The sequence below is a fragment of the Aspergillus welwitschiae genome (genome assembly GCF_003344945.1).
Source record: "Aspergillus welwitschiae strain CBS 139.54b unplaced genomic scaffold BDQ94scaffold_6, whole genome shotgun sequence".
NCBI lineage: Eukaryota > Fungi > Ascomycota > Eurotiomycetes > Eurotiales > Aspergillaceae > Aspergillus > Aspergillus welwitschiae.
In genome coordinates, this window is record NW_020798700.1 from 522,408 (window position 1) to 544,685 (window position 22,278).

Below are 22,278 nucleotides of genomic sequence, written 5' to 3' on the forward strand. Positions count from 1 at the left end.
TCGCTTTGCGACGGATTACGGCACAGACACAGTCAGAGTAAGCCAGCTGGCTGTTCTAGCCAGCTCTATCTTAAGCATAAGCCGTGGCAGTGCTTTATGTAAGACCGCGACCTGTTCTCGTCTGTTTAGTTGAATGCCCATTCCACTACATCGTCAGCCTGGCTTTATGGAATGCTTCGATTTGTCCGTTCGTTTATTCGTTTGCCTCCGTCCGGGGACACGCTAAACCGCTTTGGGACCCCCGTATTGGCGTATCGCGGGGGATGCCTGAACACCTGAAGTGACACGATCCCCAAATCCTCGTTGACAAGAACAGATGTGACTTAAGGTTCGGAGGGTATCGCCAGGTATCGGATGTGTCTGTGTTTTCGTGAGTGCACATCATGAGTTGATTCCAGTCACACAAGTCCAAGTCCACCCCGACCGAGAGCCATTCAAAGGGACCAGAAACTAAGTGCGGGTGATCAACCGCGACCGGTCCATATACGGAAAGTCATTGGAGATTGATGGCATCCAAACAGCTGACAATGGCCATCGGAAGATTTTGCAGACTTCCTCATCATCGAAGGAGACAGCAATGAAAACCCAGGGAGACACGGAAGCAGGAAAAAAGACTGCGGCCGGCGAGAAGGACACGATGTGACGAAGGCTTATCTCGTGACGCCAAGACAATGCGGGGAAAGCTGCCCTTCAAGTCCCAACTGGCCTGCCTCTTTCTCATTACAACCTCATCGCCTCGATTGACTTTCTAGACCTTGGTGGCTTGGAGGCCGGTCGCATCGAGCTTGCTACTCGCTACTTGCTCTTTTTCGATGACTGGCTTTCGTTGATCGCAACATTCTTTCTTGGTATTTTTGTAGGGATAGCTAGTTGGTTATCATGGGAGATTACGGCCCCGGAGTGTCGTCACTCACGGCACAGCTACCTGGAAATCCGCCTGTCTCTGAAACAGATCAGGATGAGATCTCAGTCCTTGTAACGGGCTTTGGGGTAAGCTTCTCGTGTCCATACCATTCTCCCAATATCGCAACTCACATGTTCTACAGCCATTCAAGTCTAATCTAGTGAACGCCTCATATCTGATAGCCTCGTCCCTACCACCCTCTTTCACCTTCTCACCTGCATCTTCAGACGGCTCTGATGCTGTTCCCCGTCGAGTTTCGATAAATGTCCATCCTTCACCCATACCCGTTGCATATTCAGCGGTGCGGACGACCCTCCCTGTCATTCTCGATGACTATGCCAAGACGCACGGAGGCCGACGCCCAGACATTGTCATACACATTGGCATAGCAGCGATGAGGAACTACTATTCCGTGGAGACGCAGGCTCACCGTGATGGGTATCTGATGTCCGACATCAAAGGCAGATCCGGGTACGAGGATGGCGAGAAGCTGTGGAGGGAGCTCGACTTGCCACTGGTGCTTAGGGCTGGCCCTTCAGAGGGACGCGCCTCGGAGAAGAAACACCTCAGCCCCCGTCCACCGGACGAAGATTTCCTAGCAGCATGGAAGACATTCTGCCCCTCAGAAACCGATGCGCGGATCTCCACTGATGCCGGACGTTATCTCTGCGAGTTCATCCTGTACACCAGCTTGGCACTGGCATACCAGGCGGGTGAGGATCGCAATGTCACCTTCTTCCACGTTCCCGCGTCATGCTTGGATGAGGATATAGAGACGGGCAAGGAGGTTGCCGTCGCGCTAATCAAGGCTCTTGTGACTAGCTGGAGTGAGCAGCAGCACAGCGCTCCCTAGTTTCTGAATGGCCTTTTCAATCTTCTCGGAGTTGTGACATTGCATGTCCTAGCAGTTTTGGTTTATCGGTGGTTCTATCTGAGTACTGTATTTTTTGGCCATATTTTGCATTAGTGAATACATGTGGGCGCCTGATGGGTTATGATCGCATCACACCTGGCGCCGCATAGATTTTGGGCATAAGGAGTGTTGGTATAAGATCACCTTCAATTTATTACTGGTGTTGTATTTGTGTAGGAATAGAACCGATTTAGATTAAATTCTCACGCCATACATGAACAAGCTCAACTCAAGCTATGCGGCCATTACTTAGCGCGGTAACAATATGATATCCCGTTGGCGGAATAAGTATGGCAATTGCGGTTATTGCGGTTATCTTATCTCTTATCGCCAATTCCTTTCCCAACTTTCTTTGTCTCAACTCTCCTCTTCCACTTCCTCTCTCCACACTACACAATCTCTCTCACACAGCAATGAAAGCACCAATTCTTAAAAGCCACACACACTGAACAGCACAAAACACTAAAAATAAAAGATCACAATGGAGACCCCCACCGTCCTCCTCCTCACCACCCTCACCATCCTCCTCCTCCCGCTCCTCCTCTCCCCCAAAGCCATCCACACCCTCAAACACAAGCTCAACCTCCTCCGCCACCACCACCCCAAACCCACCACCATCCACTCCCTCTACATCTACCCCATAAAATCCTGCCGGGGGATCCGCCTCCCCCACACAACCCTGCACAAGCACGGCCTCTCCCTCGACCGCCGCTGGATGTTTATCGACGCCAAAACCAACCAATTCCTCACCATCCGACAAGACTCGCGCATGACGCTTATCACAACAGCGCTCTCCCCAGACTCCTCCCACCTCATCATCACCATCCCCTCCTTCTCCAAAGACAAGGAGATCTCCCTCCCCACGGACCCCACCCCCGCCTGGCTCGCGCAACACACTACCCTCGAACACGTCACTATCTGGGACACAGTAACGGATGCGTATGCATATGGTCCGGACGTCAATGCCCTGTTCAGTGAATTCCTCGGCCGAGAAGTGAAGTTAGTGTATAAGGGCCCGGAGCGCCGCATTCTGCGTGGGAACGGCGCCCCGGAGATTCTGGGTAGAGAGCAGGATACGTATTTCCCGGATGTGCATCCTGTGTTGATTGCCTCGGTGGCGTCGATTGAGGAGTTGAATGGGCGGTTGGTGCAGGGTGGGAATGATCCTATTACGATTGAGAGGTTTAGGCCGAATATTGTGGTTACCGGAGATGTGCCGTGGGAGGAGGATTCGTGGAAGGTGGTGAGGATTGTAGGTAATAAGGATGGGAAGAAAGGAGGGGGTGCTGTGGAATTGGATGTCGTGGCTAGGTGCGCTAGGTGTCAGGTTCCGAATGTTGACCCCGATACGGCGGAGAAGCATGGTCGGCAGCCGTGGGATACGCTTATGAAGTATAGGCGTGTGGATGAGGGGATCAAGTTCAAGCCTTGTTTTGGGATGTTGAGTGCGCCCAGGCACGAGGGGAGGGTGGAGGTCGGGATGGGGTTTGAGGTTGTGGAGGTTACGGATGGACATCGGTATATCAAGGGCTTTTAAAAGACTAGGTGTACTGGGTTGATGGTGGTAATTGTGATGTGATGTCTATAACTTAATAGTAGTAGAGAGATCATGTATATATTACATTGCTATTGGGACTGGTCCCAATCAATCTAACTAGCCATCTATAGAGAAAGTCCTCCGTAGCAGCAGCAGCTAATTCTTCATCTGCTTACTACTCGACACACACCAGTTATTCCAATCCGTAAAGAACGACGGCTGCACATGACACTTCTTGCTAATCAACTGCGCCTTTCTCGTCTCACCATAAACATCCACCACTCCAGCAATCGTCTCCTTATCATGTGCCACCAGGGTCTTCACCACCAAAAGACTAGCCTGACTGCACGCCGACGCATGCGCTGGCGGTCCACTATGCGTCGCCTCCGTATGAATCGACTTCAACAGCTCCCAGACCGGCTCGATCTCGTCCAGCTTCGGCAGCGCGGCGCCCTTGCAATGCTTAGTGTATTCGCGGAGCACGTTGGCAGCCTTATTAGAGATCTGCTTGACGGTGGAGCGGCGGGTAAGGCGCAACAACGGCAAGAGGAGATCGAGCGCCAGGATCTTCGAGTGGCATTTCTTGACGTAGATTTCGAGCAGGTCGAGAACGCGGTTCTTGAAGTTGATCATGTTTTCTTTGGCGTCCTTTTTGTCTTTCTTTTGGCCGAGGGCGTCGCGCCGGGCTTTGAAGACCTTCACGAGTTGTGTGTCGATTTCTTCCATCTCGTCGTCATTCATGTCGGCGTCGGAGCCTTCCGAGTCTTCGTTTAGGTCTTTGTCGGCGCGGTGGGTGCCGAGCGCTTCGGCCAGTTTGGCTTCGAAGATCGCTTCTTCTAAGTCGTTGCCGGTAGATTCGTCGTCGTCGTCTTCTTCTTCTTCATCGTCGTCGTCATCGCTGGCGTTGTTGTCGTCACCGTCGATGACTTCAACGTCGCTGTCGTCTTCTCCGTCGATGTCCATCATGTCCTCATCGCCTTCGTCGTCTTGCTGGTCGAACATTTCTTGCTGGCCGGCAAGACTTTCTTTCGCTTCTAGGATCTGGGAGGGGGTGTTAGCGGGGATCATGTAGAGGGGGTGTCTGGACATACCGAGGTCAACGACTCCAGGCCGTTCTCTGTGATGCTGTCCGCGAAAGCACCGAAGACTTGCTCACTCATGCGGCGGAAAAGCTGGGATTGCTTGGATGCGAAACTCAGCAGGATTTCCACCAGAGCGTCCGAGGCGTCCGAGGTTTCCTCTTTCTTGGACTTCTTGTCGCCGAAGATCTTGGTGTAGCAGAAGTCGAGTTCCTCCAGCATGGAGGCGGCATCGGCGTCGCCGTTGTACACTTGGAGAATGGTCAAAGAGTACAGGAGCTTGAAGGCATCAATGCTGGCCTTGTCACCCTTCTCCTATTCTGAGTTAGTAATGAATGATGGTTAGGCCGACGATAAACTTACCAGGTTGGCGAGCTTCTTCAGCGACTTGAAGGCGTTCTTCACAGCGTCCTGGATAGTGCCATCCATGTTGATGATGAACTTTCCGTGCTCTTCAGACTTCACTGCATCGCGGATGTGGCGAACAACAACATACGGAACGCCCGCGTACTTTTGCGTAGCGATGAGACTGTTGATACAGGAGTTGATGCGACTCCGAAAGAGCTCCTGTGTTTGCTCCGTCACAGGGGGGGTGACGGACTGGTCCCGACCTTCTTCCGAGGGCTTGAAGTAGGCGAACCGAACAAAAGCAAAGAGGATCTTCTCAAGGATCTTCTGCATACCATCCTCGTCGTCACTGGCCGAAGCCCGGGCACGGACAATGGACAGGAGAAGACCGGCCAAGAACTGGCGGCTCGACGCAGCAGCCTTGCTGTCAGTCGTTCCGGGAGACGCAATGAGGGATTCGAAGAGCGGAACGATCTGCTTCAGAGCGTCCAAGTTGGCTTCAGCGACAATCTTCTCCACGGTCTTTGTCTTGGTGGCCTGGTCAAAGTTCACAGACCCGGTTGAGCCCATGAGACCACGGACAGAAGCGGCGGCGAACTCGGGCTCCTTGGACACGCGGGCCTGCACAGCCTTTGCGACCTTCACGGCCATGCGGTGCAAATATCTGTCCTCGACAGCAAGCTGATTCATCAGACATCTGACGAGGTTCTTCGTGAACACCAAGGAAGCCAGGTTCAGGGGAGAATCGTTGATAACCTTGTTGAACAGGAGGAAGCCCCAGTATTTACGTTCTTCTGAGGAAGATGAGGCGAAGAGACCGTCTGGACAACTTTGTTAGATAGGTAACACCGCAAATGAGGTAAAAACTCACTGTCGACAACTTCAGTCCAAAAGTCAGCGAAGCTGATCCGAGATGAAGAACCCTTCGACTTGCTCTCCTTTGTCGGGGCATCGGCAAGTCTGCCAATAACAGTATCCCAGGCAAAGTGAAGCTTCGAGTTCCAGACTCCAGACGACTTCGCCTTGTTTCCGCCTTCACTTTCGGAATCGGCAGAGGAAGACTCCTTCATGACCTTGGCCAGCTGATTTCTTTCCTTTGCGTCCAAAGGATCATCATGCTTCCAGACCTTGCTGGGGAACTTCGCATTCGGGAACAGGTCCTTGGCAGCGAGCCAGATGGCCACTCCCTCTGGGGTACGTGCAAGGTCGTTCGAGCACAGACGCTCAAGAGCGGATTCCAGGAACTTAACGTCGGCTTTCTGGGCCGCAAGTTCGTAAACGCAGCGATAGATGATCCAGCCGCATTCCTCCCGAATCCAGGGCTTCTTCTTGGCCAGTTCAAACACCAGGTCCAGGAGCTTAGTCCACTCGTTGAATGGAGCATTGGGCTTGAACAAGATGGAGGACTTGATAATGGCCTCAGCACCGAACAGACGACCGAAATGGTGGTCTCTTTGTTCCTGTAGGGCAGAGTAAGCATTGCATTGTAGAATAACATGTGACCTAGTTAAGGATGTATTTACCTGACCAGACTCACTACCAGACGCACTAGACTGCGACTCCCAGATGTTCATAACAGTAGAAACATTCAGCTCCGATGAGTCGCGGGGAGCTCCAAAGACCTGAGAAAGAATCTCAGTCAATGCAATAGAGAAGCCAATTCTGGCGGCTTTGCGACTACTGCAGAGACCACGGAAGAGTCTCTGCAAAGTCTTTTTGATCTGCTCATCGGCAGGGTTCTTGTCAGAAGTGAACTGGGATACCAGGGCTTGGGCAGCCTTCAATCTGATCTCGTCCTTCTCATTAGCGAGGTCTTCATAGATCTCGACCATTTTGGTGTCGACGTTGACCGGCTCACGGCGCCGCTTCCTGGACGCGGCATTGTTCTGCGCCATTGCGGGGAATGGAAAGTTGAAAATCCCTCGCCACAAGTTTAGATGTATTGGATTAATTCACAAAGGATGAATAAATCACAAAAGGGTCGCTGGACAGACCCACGACGACTGGGATGCAGGAGTTGCTTGCGATTCCGCTTCCGAAAATTTATGAGGCGATTGGCTTAATCGGGTTAGCGCGCCCCGGACGGCTTGGCTCTTTACATAACAATCCACCTGATTTATACTCCACAGCATGTCTGTCTCTATACACTTCTAGAAATTAATTTAGCATTGATTTGAGTCAAAGTAGAGCCAAAGTATCATCTATTTCATGTGTGAAAGTATTTCATAAACAACTGGAGTATATGTGAAAACACATTTTGTGTGCTGTTGAATCGCTGTTGCTTATCTTATCGCGCTGCATATAAAGCCTCGAACAACAGCATATGGACTACTAGTACCTAGACGGGCGAGTACCATTTTCTACGTGATAGGAACTAGTATATAGCAGAAACATATGACATCTCTTAGAGATTCCGTATAATACATATGCTTAGATTATGCCAAGTGAACATTATCAATAGGTATGATTTATCCTCTCAGCAACAATGTGATCGCCAACAAGGTCCTTGGACTTACTAGGATGAAAGCTCTAGTATATCGAACGGATTATCAGCTATTATGTTGTGTAGTTGTAACATACATAAGGGAAGACTGAGGATATTGCCACACTATTGACGGTAATTCTCCGATAAGGAACTGAAGGGTCCATTGTGCCACCATTGTTCATACCATGACACTCTAGGTCGGGGAACCCCCTTGATAAAGAAGGCTTTCTGACTTGAGGAGAGAGAAATGACTTCGTTGATGCGATTAAAGCTTACGGGGTTACTTGACTGGTCTAAGTGCCTCCTTCTTTGTCTCCACCTCTGGTCTTGTAATCTTCAAGCTCTGCTCCAAAGCCGGCAATCCCCAGCCCCTGATCCATTCTGACTGCTTCAACTGCTCCGCTGTGGCTAAGTCCTCTGGTTCAAATCTTATCAACCACATAACTTCCTCGAATGCAGTCTTTTCTTGCACTGTCACGGTCTCCAAGCCAGCCTCAGCTCGTGGCTCTTGTATGCTATAGTTGAATCTGACATCCCAGGTGTTGCGTATAATATCATTGTGCATATGTTCTGTGCCGGGAAGTGTATCTATCGCTTTCGGAAACTCAACTAGAATATTTTCTAGATGAATATCTTGAGAAAATGGTTAGCCGTTCTACACAGCTAGGAGTGTGTAATAACTACATACCGCCGTGGACAATATTCTTACTATGAAAAAATGCAACCCCACGGATGAATTGAGCAATTATCAACTGCGCAACCTTGGACTGAAAAAGAACAATCCCTGAAGACTCCTTCGCATCGGACAAGCTCATTCGTGCCGGCGGAGCGACCAGACATCTATGCCTTCCATCGGGGCCAGCCACCCAAAAATCGTCGAGGAGAGGCCGGACAATATCTCCTCCAGATCTTTCCGATGACGCTCTTGGGTAGCGAAGCAGTTCAGGTTCCTCTCTGTCACCACCGGCGAAGGCAATGATGGCCTTCATGGCTACATATCCGGGTTTTCGCATATCACGGGCCAGCCATATAGTGGAGTACCCTCCATGCCCCAGCTTATGAACCAGTCGATAGCGGCCTTCTTTTAATTCATCTCCGACCTGGAGCGGATGATAATTTCCGAGACAATACAAGCTTAGATCCTCCGCATCCTCACTAAGCTGATATGAACTTTCTCAAGCTCTAGGTTGGTATTACAGTTAGGTGCTTTCCCACCTTCTCTTATCTGTTTCGGGCTTGAGGTTGATGACGCCCGTCGGACATTTGGCTTGTCAATGAAGACACTAGATGGGTTCTACCAATGTGCCCCTAGTCAAAAATAAGAACGCGCAGCTGTCCGTAGTAGCATATTGCTAACAAGCGATTGGCGCGCGTGAATGCACGATGAAGGTTCGATGTCATTAAGTACCAACTCAGTCATAGACAGCTTTGGAACTAAATGTTTTCTGCCTGAGCTGTCAACGTATTCTATCAAGTATTCCCTCTTCTTGATGGAATTACGAGTCCAGATCTTTGCCATCCAGACTTCATCAGTGTGGAGGAAGTTGATGCTTAGAATATGTATTGCTGTTACCCTTTGTTGCGCCTTGTGTCGATGCCAAGTGTGGTCTGGTCCTGCATAATTGATGAAACCCTAAATAGCATATGGCCGTTTCCTATGAGTTCAGGAGATGAGCATCTGCTTCATGAACTAGAACCTTGTTATAACTAGTTTGGGGTTGGATTTTCCCGTCTTGTATCCATGGTATCAGTCCTGTCCAAAGAAATCAGACGAAAGATCGGATCTATTTTTGGGCCCAGTGCCACTAAAGCCCGACTCAGATAACGTTGGAATATGCGGAAACCATGGAAATGACCGATAATTACAGGACAATAGGCTTTCCATATTATATATGAAGTTGCCAAACTGTGGTTCCCAGTCGTCGCCGCCCTTTGATGCCTTTCAAGATGGATTTTGTGATGATGACTTATGTTTCCCTCGGAACAATGAAAGAGTTGTCATTGAAAATAGTCCTTTCATGGCTTTTGCCGTTGTAGTAAAAGAGACTTGACGAGCATGACTGGGGTCCAAGCTATGTCACAGGACATATATAGACTTACAGGATCTGTCCACTTCAACCTCCCCACCTTGACAGGCCCCCTTCTTGACGGGCTATATACACATACTCCTTCTCGCCAACCAGTCAACAAACTTGCGCATATCCCCAATGGATTTTCCCACTAGTCTCGACTTTTTCCCTGCAGAGCTTGTCATCTGGATAGGTGAATTCTTGGACCGGAAGACATTGGCCGCCTTTATCCGTACATCGAAGCGATATGCCCAGCTCTTGACACCCCAGCTTTTAACTCTGTGGCTCTCGTGCAAAACTGGCAAGTATTGCTTCAGGCGTAATTGGCCTGAAACACAGAATTGGAAGTCATCTCATATAGTCGATTTTTTCCAGAACTTCCCGTCTGATGTATCTCAGATCTACTGTTGCTCTACATTGCTGTTTCGGTTTGCCGATGGAGGTAACCTAGAGCTCGTGAAGCTCATGTTATCTAGGGGCGCAGATCTCGAGGCAAAAGGCGCGAATGGGGAGACTCCTCTGCATATTGCTACCAGTGGAGGACATATTCAGGTCGTGCAGGCATTGCTGGAAGCCGGGGCAGATGCCAGTGCCAAAGACAGGTATGGAGATACACTACTGCAGAGAGCGGCATCCATGGGGAAGCCGACCATGATCCGATACCTGATTAGCTCAGGACAATACACGCTGGAAGCCCTACTGGAAGCGTTTGAACGGGGTATGAAGTACTTCTTCCCAAAAGTCTGTGCAGAAGTCTGTGCTGAAGTCTGGCCCGCTCTCGAAAATGCCGGCTATAAGTTCAACGCGACTGGCACTGACGGTCAAATATACCTTCATTTTGCCGCTAAGAGAGGACTTAGCTTTCTTGTGCAGTTCTTTCTTGATAGGGGCCATGACCCCTTTCGCTTGGATGAAAAGGGAAATACGGCCTTGAGCATCGCCTGCTCAGAAGTTTTTTCTCGCTCGGAGGATATGTTAGAAACTCCGAAACTACTCATTAACGCAATGCAAGCCGCTGGCGGTGACCCTTTCAAAGCAAACCGAGAGGGGGTTACTCCACTGCACAAAGCCATTCAGAATTCGCAGGTTGATCTTGTCAGATTATTTCTCGATTCCGGAGCAAGTGTGACTGCTCGGGGTAAGAATGGGATTAAATGCATGGAAAAAGCACTACGAGGTCCTAGAGATATGTTTGAGCTGCTCGTTGACCGTGAACTCGCCTTATGGCCCACCCACATGCTACAATCAAGCCTTCATGGTTATACAGTCGAGTTGAAAAAAGGACGAGGTTACTAGGATACTCCGAAGGCTATAGCAAGGATCCTGAAACTCGCCAAATCTGGCAAGGCAGCAATCAATGTCTCCACCAGGGACAGCTCGGGATCTACTCCGCTTCATAATACATGTCTGGCTAGGCACAACTCTGCTGAGGTTCCTGGGCTCATTCGCTCGTTCATCGAAGCAGGGGCAGATATAGACATGCCAGATGACGAAGGCCGAACACCTCTCCACAATATACTCAGGGTATCTACTCCAAAATCTGAGCGGGAGATCATACAGACGATGATAAATCTCAGCAAGAATATCAACAAGCTGAGCAAAGCCGGTGATAGTTATTTGCATTTAGCAGCTGACGCCAACCAGCTACGTGCTGTACAGCTGCTGTTGAGCAAAATGAGCAAGGACACTGTGTTCGCGGCCAATGAGTCCGGCTACACCAGTCTGCATTATGCCGCAATATCCGAAAATACGTCGATAATTCAGCAGATCCTAGCCACCGGTATCGATGTAAACGCCAAGGACCGGCATGGACGGACGGCTTTACACTACATAGACAACAAGCACAATGAGTCATGTGTTGCGGTACTGATCGAAGCCGGGGCAGATGTGAATATATTGGACAATGAAGGGAGACCACCAATCCATCATGCGTCGATATGGGGGAAGGACGGGATGATGGAGCTTTATGTGAAAGGGGGAGCTTCTGAGCACGAAGGCTGCGATTCTTGCAACAGATACATCAAATCAACCAGGGAGTGGCTAAAGGAAGTTGGCTGTTGAATTTGATTGATGCTTCCTTGCGAGGTGATTCTTTTTTCTCCCTGTTCTTTTCCTTGTTTCATGATGTGGTATACCGGACAGAACAATCTATAGCATTGTTTTGGCGCCATCGTCAAGAAATAGAAGACTTTGGTCGTCGGTTTTCCTAAGTTTTTGATATTGCGATTTGCCTGGGGAACAATATGAGCAACTTTTATATATTTATATTCAGGGTCCTGTCCATGCCTTGTCTTATGGGCCGTACAGGAGACTGTATATAATCTTGCATAGTAGTAAGAACATATACATAGTGACAAAACTGAGCACAGCTAGATAGTACTCAAGATATATAATACTATTATTAGTAGTACTACCTATACCGGTTGGAATATCATAAGAAAAGTCACTATTCCATTTCATCATCTACTACTTGCTTTGTGGACAGCACCAAACCAGGGAAGCAACACAAGACAAAGCCGTAATAACTACTCCTTTCATATAGCAGTAGTATGCGTAGGGCAAAACATCTACTTACTACTACTACTCTCTATCCAAATACCTTTCTATCATTAGCAAATTAAACTTACTAGTACTCTAGGTAATAGATATATAACATCATACCAAGAGTATACTACAAATAGCGGAACCCTGATAATTCAGTTGAACACCCACTAAGTACTACTGCTACAACAGAAGATACTATATAACCAGACCAACAGCAGTTGCTACATTTTGAGCTGTCTGTTTCCTCTAAGCAGCCTCTATAGCGCTACTTCAAGGCATGCCACCCCGACTAAAACCATCCTCAGCAGGGCGAAAGAAAGCCCGTTCATGTCTACTAGTACTATAGTTCAAAACAATCTTTCACACATCCTCCGACTTGCTACTACTAACATTCACACCAAGTACTACTATGTCCTAAGTACTGGACAGTCACTTTGTTCCTTACCCCCAGCATCCAATGTTGCACGCTAACGAGTAGACCGAAACGATACATCGCGTCTATCTGGACAGCAGAAGAAGGGATATGTTCCAACATTCAACAACTAAATACCATATATCTCTCAACACCAACCCAATCACCCACCTACATTACTGCCTACTCCCCCCAACACAACCACAACAACCATCCGCACTTATAACCCCCCCAAGTAGTACTATACATCCCATATCCAATACCCAAATCCTATCCCCCACAAACCCAAACCTGCCACGTAGTCCTATACCAGTCTACCAAAAGATCCACCATTCCTTTTCCTTCCCTGCTACGTATGGATCATCATACATGGGAAAAGAGAGCGGGATAAGAAATCCCTGCATTCTCGATGGACGACTGGGGCCGGCAGTTATATTTGCCAATAGTATAGCAAGGAATTATTATCCTCTCACTAGTGCTCTTATCGTAGAAGGATAATGATTGATGCTATCTATGCTACTTTGTACTTACTTGGAAGTATTCAATATTGAATATAGATTATCTATCCCTTACTGGGGTTGAATGAGGTATGCAGTTATTGATGGTGGTATACAACTCACGATATTAAGGTGTTACTTGACTTTGGATTATTACTGGTAGCTATTATGAACTATTATGAAGCGATTGGATGTTATCGGTATCTTTGTGGAGTTTTCTCTACTATCCAATGGACCGAGTAAGTAACGTAGCACAGGGTGCTCAAGCAGAGTAAGTAATTAGACATATAGGGATGAACACCAACCTACCTACCGACTAAGTATAAACCGTTAGGATTCCTAGCAAGTCAACAGGAGCAGCGGCATGCTCTACCATAACCCACAAGCAAGTGACAACTTACAGCCCGCGTTAGCCCACATACTGACACCTATCTGTATCCACAGGTCAAGTCCAACAGTTACTAGCAGAATTAGTTCATAACTCGGTAGTAGTAGTAATAGTAGTAGTAGCGAAGTGAATACCCACCGTTGGTATTCTTCAGCAAATAGCAAAAGTGGAGCCGAGCAGTAGAAGCAGGATTGTAAGGCATGCATGTGCGGGCTACGCAACGGTTTATAACAGATTCTTCTACACTGTAATAATCGATGATAGCAACGTAGGCTGCCGTGGAATGATCTGCCCTAAAGGGTGACTTTTCTACCTAAATAGGTATAGGCTACATTCCTGGGAGGGGATTACTATCGGCATAGTTAACCTGATTAAATGGATATTCCACGAAGAAAGTAAGTGCTAGCCTTGTTGGAGATTGTGAAGATAACTATCGAAATAATCTAGTATCTATCCAGTGGATTATATCTATTGTAGTAACTAAGTATCATGATTGTAATGTTCGAGATGATACAAGGAATGCGCGTATTGTATAGATACTAAATAACTTGATACCAAGATTATACCATGAGCAGCAACTTTAATGACGCCTTTCCCGAATAAGAATTCCTGAAGCCTGGAATTGCCATGAGAGAAACATTCTACGACAGTCGCTAACTTAGAGCTTAATTAGAAACATGGCGAAAGACTGCCACTTCACTTCATAGCTAGTAAACTCTTCTGAACTGTAGCAGGGTATGCCATGGCATAAACTACTAGCTAAAAATAAGGACAGGATCAATTCCTCCTAGAAACACTAAACTCAATCCCAGAGGGAGAAGCTTATCCCAAACCCTACCTATATACATGCGGGGTGGAAGACATATAGCTACATACCCATGCAAGGGCGGCGCATGGGTGCATGTATGTTTAATTGGTACCTGGCGTACCTGCAGGAAATATCTTCGAAGAACGGGGAATTTCGTGCAGATAATTGGAACTAAACTAGGAAGGGAAAACTCTAAGATAAAAGTTGTAATAGTTATGTTATGGTAGGGCTGGGAAGGGGATAGAGACTATCCTGGGATGGGTGGCTGGGGTCAGGAATGGCGATCAAGGATGTGCCGAAACGGTGAAGGTAATATGCTAGATAGACTTGCATGGTTATCGTGCGGATTATTGACCCGATATCTGTCTTTATTCTCCTAGATAACCTTTCACCCCCTGTGTTGTGCGGTGTAGATAGTATTGGAGGATTCATTGCTAGGAGTGGGTTATTGATTGATAACCAACTAATAGAGAGTTAGCGATGTCGCCTTTGGCAAGGGTGCTCCTAAAGAAAGGGGCAAGTATATGCATATGCGATCGATTATTATCTTGATAATTACTGGGGTCGTGATGTTCACCCCAGATACCTAGATGGCCATGCTTGCATGGTGAATCTCAAGAGAGATCTAAGATAAGGGACATCTAATTAGCGAGGAGACGATATCTTGCGCCTACATTATGCAGTCTTCGGTTACATCCCCAGAAAATGCACTTGGTATAAGCGCGAGTTAACTGTGGCTAATGCGCTCCTGTTTGGAATAAGCTTTTCTAGGCTCATGTCCATGGATAGAAAATAAGATCGTAATTTGCACATCTATGTATGTCTTCAACTACTCGGTGAAATCGGATCTAGGTGGCAACAACAGGCCAGTTTGTTTACTGAGTAAACGAAAACACATGGCCAGAGGACGAAGATCTGGGTCACTTAGAAACGGGTAGGCGATAGTTCTGCAGATCGCTTCCCCGATCGTATCTAGACTCACTAGTTACGGGATCCCAGCACCATTGCAGGTGGGATGGACCAAATGAGGCATCAAAGAGGTGAAAGGAGAATCTCGCCTTGGGCACAAATTTGGGACTGACCCGAATGAGTTGAATGTTGTTGACCGAAATCGGGCGCCATGAAGAAGGGTTGGGAAGGGGGCAGCAAGGAAGGCCGAGAGCAAAGGGACAAACAAGCAAGGCGAGCAACGATGGACCAAGAAAGGGAGAAATCTCGGTGATGTCATGGAGTTACGGGGGGGTTTTGGTCGCATCGGGGACAAGTCACGGGACCACGCTCTGCCGGTCGCGTCGGTCGGGGGGAGGGGAAGACTCCGGGGTTCCACGGTTCACCACGATTGATTGTTATTGTTTACAGATGAGGCCAGAACGGAAGGTGATAAACAATGGATCATCTGCAGGACTCATCACGAACCAGGATTATTCCTCCCTCCGACCGTGTGTGGGTGGGTGTGCCAGCGCATACATACGCACATACAGTTACAGTGGTGACATGCAGATACCGGAGGGTGCGGGAAGGGAAGGAAGAGAGAAGGTTTCATGCAAGACTTCCCCCTCCATGTGACATCACGACTGGCTCCCTCCAATCGACGCGATCCCAGGCAGGCAGATCTGGGAAAGCAAGTTGGGAGCACTGCAGTCCGCACGGAGGGGGACAAGAGGGGAGAGGGGAAGGAGATAGCATCATCCTCCCCCCCATTCACCGTATCTAAATAAAGTTGCAGACAGCCTTTCTGGAGCACGAGCACTTAGAGCTGCAGGATTAGCCCAATCAGGGGCCCCATCACCACTTGAGACCCCGCAGCAGCGCTTCCTGCTGGCCCGCCAAGGCTGTTGTTGATACTCGACCATTTTGACGCGGACCACTAGCAGTTATTGTTGACACTTGCAAGAGCGCCCGACGCTGATGCCCGGTCCGCGGACGTGTCTGGGCTGCCTGGCCGACAGATAACAGCGCATGTCATGGCCGCTCAGGTGACGGAGAAGCCCGTCAACAACATCCCCGTCTCCACCGAAAGATCCGAGGTAAGAGGACTACTAGCCGGTTTAGCACGGCTCGCTTTTCACGCGGGCGACGGTCCAGATCAGTTCCCGGCGCCTATAATCAGACAAATAGACACTCAGTAGATCCTTCAGCCGCACAAGAACTCCTTTCCCCCTCACCCTCTTCCAAGTCAATCAATCATCTAATTTAATACCCTTAAAGTGGTGTCGCCTTGAACTTAGTCTGTACAATCAATGCCTACCCACCCGCCCTCAATAAAGGCGGAACCGACTGTCACTCTAGCGATATTGATTCAGATAGTTCTTGGGGCTAGCGCCCTTCCTGGCGCGTAGACACCGCAGATGAGCCGCATTTTCCGGCTATCTTCGCTCAAGGGGGTTGACTGTGTCGCTCAATCGGGACCCTCATGAGCTCTAGCGCTAATACGTTCGGAGCGAGGGAAGGGATCATCATTGGGACCGTCCGGTGTCTCAAAGGTGAGGGGCCTGTGGCCTGGGACAACGAGAAAATGGCCATTGTGAGTGGTCGATGATGCGATCGCTGCTCGCAGGAGCTTACCGATCTCGCTATCCGTGGCGGTGTAATAGTAACAGCGAGCAAGGCCCCCCCCCCTCTTATTCGATCGAGCTATTTTCATGGCCCACGAGGCAGCACTAGCTTCGAGGCAATATCATGGAGATCGAGGAGACTGAACCCGAATGGTGGAGAGCTATGCTCTCCATAACTGGCTCGGGGATTGCATGACTCCAGAATGCCGTTTGGCCCCTCGTTGTGGCGGAGAAGGAGTGTATCAGCCAAAGTGACGTCGTCAGCCTCTCGGATGCGACAGGAAATCCTGCTTCAGCTGGAGTGTACACTGATCCCCACACCCGGGAAGGCCTAGAGCCGTAAGCTAGACGGCCTCAGCCTCACGGCGTAGACTGGAGCTCTCTGCTCGAGCAATTGCTCCTTGTTGGAAAGCCATTGTCGAGGGCAGCGATAAGATCAGACACGGCTGTTATCAAAGCACCTTCCTTGGAAGGTTGTTCAAAAGAAAGGGAGGATATCCCTGGGCCAAGCTTGGTCTGCAGGAATGTGGGCAGAGTGAGGGCCAACGTAAGGGAATGATGTGAGTGTGAAGAACGGGCCGCAATGAAGACTGTGCGCAAGAGGGGTTGCGAAAATTCCAGTCTGTAGGGACCATCATCAGACCTTTTTGCTGCCCACCGTGAAGCCCGATTACTGTGTGTATGTGCCGAGTGTGTCCGAAGCAGTCAAGCTGACCAGAATAGGAAATACCTGAATGCTCCTTCTCTTATGATCATCCGCCATAGAAGAGAGATGCTGGAGTTGCACAAAATCTAGGTGGATCTGATAGTGGCATACTTCCTCTATGCTGGTCAGGGCGGAGGCCGACGAAGAAGATTCTTCTGCAGAAATTGGCTTGACTACTGGATGGGAAGTTAAGCGCGTGGCATGCTCGGATCTTGAGGCCTCCAATTGTCCAGTTGCTCTGGCATTACTCAATCCGGCTAAGCCGGCCATTCTTCCGATCGGAGACGAGGTGTGCCTGGGAAGGCAACGATGATCTAATCAGTCGGTATGTGGGTTTGGTCTGTGATACATGACTTGGAGCAAGAGCATGGCGGGAATGGTTCGATTCTGGTAAGTCTTGATGTAGAGCAATACCTCATTGCATGGTCAGTCGACTAGCAGTAGATACCTGGTAGTTACCAGGTGATTGAAGCTTTACGTATGTATGACAGCTCTACTGCTAGTCAAGGTTTGAAATTATACCATGGAAACCCCGTTCCTGAGAATGATACCGGACAAGCTCTTTTTTCCGACTCAGTGGAGCCCAAGTGGAGATTCTATTAGACTCGATCTCTCTTTTTGGTTCTCGGGAATGATGTATAGAGTCGAACGCAGAAAAAATCGAACGGCACACACGGGAAGATATTATTGATCGGATTTCAGATTTTTCTCCCGCCCACTTGCGGCTTTGACTGGTCGATCGGCCGAAAAAAAAAAAAAATCCAGGGCACTGAAGATAGTTGAAAAGATGCCCGGAGTGATTGCATACCTACCATACCTACCACGACCTAGGACTTACCCAAGTGGGCGTTAGTTCGTCCATCTATTTCCGTCAGAGGCATTGAGCTGGACCTAGATTAATTGATTGACCTAACCAGCGAGTCTAAGCCAGGATTGTAATTGGAGGAATGAACCATCGAGTAATAGTCAGCCTTGGTCGGGAAGAGAACTTGCAATGGCGCTTAGCAGAGGATTTGTGTCTGACTTGTGTCCCGAAGTGATACCACGCTGGACTATGCAGAGCGAGAAATGAAAGAGGGGAAAAAAAAAAAAAAAAAAGGGAAAAAAGCAAATTTGGAACCAACGGTTTCTACAGCAATATTCGGCGAGTTTGTTACATAGGTGAAACCTGTCAAAAAACGAAATACAAAGAGGGGGACCCATAATTTGCCTCCGCAGTTGAGTTAGTAATGGAAAGAAAAGAAGGCCGAAAGAACAGTATCCTTTCTCCTCTCTTTCAGTTGTTCCGTGAGACAGGCACGATCCATCATGGGCCTTTTAGGCCATTTTTTTCAGCCAGCCCGCCGAGAGTGGTAGAGGGCGACTAAGGTGATAGTGAGCGGATGACGCAGTAAGGACGCTGATAGGCGGGGGGTTGCTGAGCAGCGGCTAGCGCTGGTGCTGGCGGCAAGGGAGTCCCGGCAACGAGGGGCGCCCAGAGCCCTAGCCTGCCTGGACTAGTCCCAGTCCGGGTACCTACTTACTCTGGAGATGACTCTGGAAGGTCACTCGACAGTATACGGAGTACTAAGTACTCAGTACATACATACATACATACCCATACCCATACCCATACTACATATACATACAACGTACATAACTGTATGGTACAGATACCCTTTTTCCCCCCGAACAAGGAAATAAATCTTCCCTGGTATGCGTATCTCATGTATGTAAGTTGGATGGTACCTACAGCTGTCACTTCAATATTCAATATGCGCCCGGAGAGGAGAAAAATTGGGAAATTAATTGAAGAGAAAGAGGAAATCTACTCACTCACCAAGGAAAGGAAGTAGTCCCCGATTTGGATACTAGGGCGGCTGTTCGGGAGTAGTTAGTTAGTAGTAGTAGCAGCAGCAGCAGCAGCAGCAAGTAGTAGTAATGAGTCGCTTCTATTATCCGGACAAACCAGAATTGAAATCAATCAATCCCTTCTTCAAGAATGAAAGTCAATCTACTCCTCAATAGGAAGTTAGCCAGGCCTTGCAGACAAACCAAGCAACCAAGCAACCAAGCAAAAGAGCAGGCGGTGTCTTGCTTGGGTTTTTTTGAAGGGTCAAATCGTTTAATGCGGTCATGGACCAAACCGGTTCGACATTGGTTTTCTGACACAGCCTAACCCATCGTCGCTTAAGCTCTGCGCAGAGCATCTGGAGATCCCTCCCCACTTTTGCGTTGCCATTGCAACAAGGGCATCCCTTCAGCTTCACTTTCTCCAGACCTTTTTTTCTTTCTCTTCCTTCTTTCTCTCTCCCTAGCTAGCTCTTAAGCGTCCGCTCTCCACCTTCTTCTTAAGAGCTTCTGTCCCCTGCTCCTCATTCCCATGCTCCGTCCTGTGAGCTTCGCCCAGGCCCAGTCCCGCATCCAGTCCTCTTCTCTTCGGTAACTTTCCCCCGACTGCATTAGCGTACCATATCTATGGCCTATCTGCTACGATCCCGTCCCCCTAATTCTTCGCCGTGAGGGTGTGTGCCTTTGCTGATCTGGTCTGCGGTTCATATTCTAGCCACGCTGCCCGTCCGACCTGCTTCTTGTTCCAACCTATACCGTTCCCGAATTCACCTTGATCATTCCCACTGGAAACCCCAGCTATGTCGCTCTAAACCGACGGCTTCGTCACCGAGTAGTGCGGTTTCGGACTGGTCAGCTAAGACTTATCGAAGCCGTCGTTACATTCTGCGAAGGTTCGGGATCCGAGACAAATCGGGAAATACTAGAAGGTGTGCAAGGAGCTGGATAGACTACGACGACTACGATTGTACCACATCTGCCGTGTAGTGTATGCCGGATAGATATAGTTGGCACCGTATCTGTCATCCGTTTCTTCACTACTAGCTATTACTTCGCTTGGTCGTCGACTCTTTTTTTTTGGGCGTGAAATACCAGGGACAGCGGAAGACTATCATTCTCCGGCAAGAATGGAACATTCGTCCCCGTTGGCTGCCATGCAGCCCCCCTCGGTGATGTTCGGGCATTGCTTTCGTGCTGATGCACCGACATCCTATACTTCTTTCAGTCCGATGCGTGGACTGGGCCACAAGAATTTCAACTTCAAAGACTTGTCCATGAAGAAAGGCCATGGGGACTATTTTAACGTGAAACCTGTCCGGGGCTCGTCTCCCACGGCTAGCCTCGCGGCGGATCTGTCTCAAAATTTTCACATTGATCAAAGGTTCGTACTGCCAGTTGGGTTCGGGTCTTTGTTCCGAGTGTGGTCCACCCATGGAGGGATTGACTGACACCCCAAAATTAGTCCGCAGTTGACTACGCCCCGGCGGTCTTTGTTCACTGCGAGTCTGCTCGGGAATAGTAACCGGTGTGGTAAGAGGACCTCCCAATTGAGGCCATAAAAGTGTGGGTTGCTTAACTGTAGAGCAGAGTCTATGACCACACCTCCACTACCCGCGTCCTCGCCTGCTCCCGCCATGGATATCATGGACATGTCCCCGTTACCGCATAAGCCAGCATTTGGCCTTCTGAGCGAAGCCGAACTCGAGTCTCCCAGCCTGGATTCTACAATGGATACTCCGATGATGTCTGCCGCCCCTAGCCCTCTCGAGGAATCGCCCCTTGTCCAGCAAAAGGATAGCCTGCAAGAGTAAGAGAGAAGCGCTTGGACGTGACCTTTGGGCGATGTGGATCTAATTGCATATGTGTCTGTAGGAGAAGACGTCCGACCTTCTTGCGGCCAAGTTTGGCCAGGAGCAAAGCCCAGACCTTTCAGCTGGGCATGACTAAACCCGCCCCAGAAAGCCAGGCACCACCGTTCAAGTTCCAGAGCAAGGGAGGGAAAACATCGCTGAGCGCATCTGCATCGCTGGAGGATATGTTCAACGAGTCACCACAGCGGGAACGGCCATCATTGAGTCGCCACTCCAGCGGAATCCTTATCAATCCACGACTGAGACCCCAACTTGGAAGCAGTAACAGCCATGTCCGCGGCAATGGCTCGCCCACGGCGGCTTCGATCCGCAAAAATTCCCACCCGATGATGCGCCCTCGCAAACAGTGCCGACGCTCGCTGAGCATGTTTGAGCACCCGGAGGATATTGTTGTCGAAAGAGAGGCTAACTATACTACAAATGCACCACTTCCGTCGGTCCCCGACATTGAAGGAACCCCGAGCCTGCAGCTCCCTCACACCTTTTCTGAGGACCAGGCCGATACACTGCCTCGCATCGATAAGAGTATTCTCGTGGAGCTCCTGGATGGCAAGTACAATGATCGTTTTGATAACATCATGGTCGTCGACTGCCGCTTCGAGTATGAGTACGAGGGCGGACACATCAGCGGAGCCGTGAACTACAATGACAAGGACTTTCTGGCCGCCGAACTCTTCTCAAGTCCGAAGCCACGGACAGCATTAGTCTTCCATTGTGAATATTCCGCCCATCGGGCCCCGATCATGGCGAAGTATATCCGCCATAAAGACCGTGCCTACAATGTGGACCATTACCCGCAACTCAGCTACCCCGATATGTACATTCTGGAGGGTGGTTACAGCGCATTCTTTGCCGAGCACCGGACATTGTGCTATCCGCAGAATTATGTTGAGATGAGCGCCAAGGAACACGAGTTTGCCTGCGAGCGTGGCCTCGGGAAGGTCAAGCAGCGGTCCAAACTCAACCGAGCCCAGACGTTTGCCTTTGGTCAGCATTCTCCTCAGATGGAGGACAGTCCCACGGGAAGGTGTCGCAACAATCCTGGTGACCGCAACCGGTTTCTCGGCTCCCCATTTGCCGAGAGTCCGGCATCTGGACGATTCTCTGGCCGGCGTATGCTTTCGTACTAAGTTGGAACATTTCCCCAGAATTTCCTGGCACACGCCATGATTTATGGATAACATCATGCGTTGCCAAGTTGCTACTACCTGACGGGCCTTCCTTTGGATTTCTATTACCTGTCATTCGACATTCAGATACAGTTTGGCCACTGCGGGTCAATTGGCTCTTGAGTGAGTTTCTGGTTATTGGCGTCAGCGTTTTGCATTGGGA

General features: G+C 49.3%; 7 protein-coding genes across 7 annotated transcripts; 4 read left to right on the plus strand and 3 right to left on the minus strand.

Moving 5' to 3' along the window:
• The first annotated feature begins 707 nt into the window (after positions 1-707).
• On the plus strand, positions 708-2,006 carry BDQ94DRAFT_138137 (putative pyroglutamyl peptidase type I). Its single transcript, XM_026765192.1, has 2 exons — positions 708-990; positions 1,047-2,006. The coding sequence occupies exons 1-2, from the start codon at positions 880-882 to the stop codon at positions 1,755-1,757; spliced, it is 822 nt and encodes a 273-aa protein (XP_026629630.1). The 5' UTR covers positions 708-879; the 3' UTR covers positions 1,758-2,006.
• A 206-nt stretch (positions 2,007-2,212) lies between these two features.
• Positions 2,213-3,432, plus strand: BDQ94DRAFT_115346 (MOSC domain-containing protein). The gene has a single exon (XM_026763647.1). The coding sequence runs from the start codon at positions 2,299-2,301 to the stop codon at positions 3,352-3,354; it is 1,056 nt and encodes a 351-aa protein (XP_026629631.1). The 5' UTR covers positions 2,213-2,298; the 3' UTR covers positions 3,355-3,432.
• Positions 3,433-6,778, minus strand: BDQ94DRAFT_115349 (DNA-directed DNA polymerase POL5). Its single transcript, XM_026763648.1, has 5 exons — positions 6,305-6,778; positions 5,653-6,241; positions 4,797-5,602; positions 4,446-4,748; positions 3,433-4,395 (listed from the first exon to the last, which is right to left on the minus strand). The coding sequence occupies exons 1-5, from the start codon at positions 6,674-6,676 to the stop codon at positions 3,511-3,513; spliced, it is 2,955 nt and encodes a 984-aa protein (XP_026629632.1). The 5' UTR covers positions 6,677-6,778; the 3' UTR covers positions 3,433-3,510.
• Positions 6,779-7,546: 768 nt separating this feature from the next.
• BDQ94DRAFT_167487 (uncharacterized protein) lies at positions 7,547-8,255 on the minus strand (the record flags this gene model as incomplete). Its single annotated transcript, XM_026770819.1, has 2 exons — positions 7,547-7,899; positions 7,955-8,255. The coding sequence occupies 2 exons, from the start codon at positions 8,253-8,255 to the stop codon at positions 7,547-7,549; spliced, it is 654 nt and encodes a 217-aa protein (XP_026629633.1).
• A 6,537-nt stretch (positions 8,256-14,792) lies between these two features.
• Positions 14,793-15,343, minus strand: BDQ94DRAFT_138140 (uncharacterized protein). The gene has a single exon (XM_026765193.1). The coding sequence runs from the start codon at positions 15,237-15,239 to the stop codon at positions 14,970-14,972; it is 270 nt and encodes an 89-aa protein (XP_026629634.1). The 5' UTR covers positions 15,240-15,343; the 3' UTR covers positions 14,793-14,969.
• Positions 15,344-15,355: 12 nt separating this feature from the next.
• On the plus strand, positions 15,356-16,390 carry BDQ94DRAFT_138141 (uncharacterized protein). Its single transcript, XM_026765194.1, has one exon. The coding sequence runs from the start codon at positions 15,372-15,374 to the stop codon at positions 15,696-15,698; it is 327 nt and encodes a 108-aa protein (XP_026629635.1). The 5' UTR covers positions 15,356-15,371; the 3' UTR covers positions 15,699-16,390.
• A 3,812-nt stretch (positions 16,391-20,202) lies between these two features.
• On the plus strand, positions 20,203-22,076 carry nimT (putative tyrosine protein phosphatase MIH1; the record flags this gene model as incomplete). The annotated part of the gene is made up of 4 exons (XM_026770820.1): positions 20,203-20,456; positions 20,538-20,605; positions 20,663-20,882; positions 20,948-22,076. 4 exons carry the CDS (start codon positions 20,203-20,205, stop codon positions 22,074-22,076), a joined length of 1,671 nt encoding a protein of 556 aa, XP_026629636.1.
• Positions 22,077-22,278: the final 202 nt, after the last annotated feature.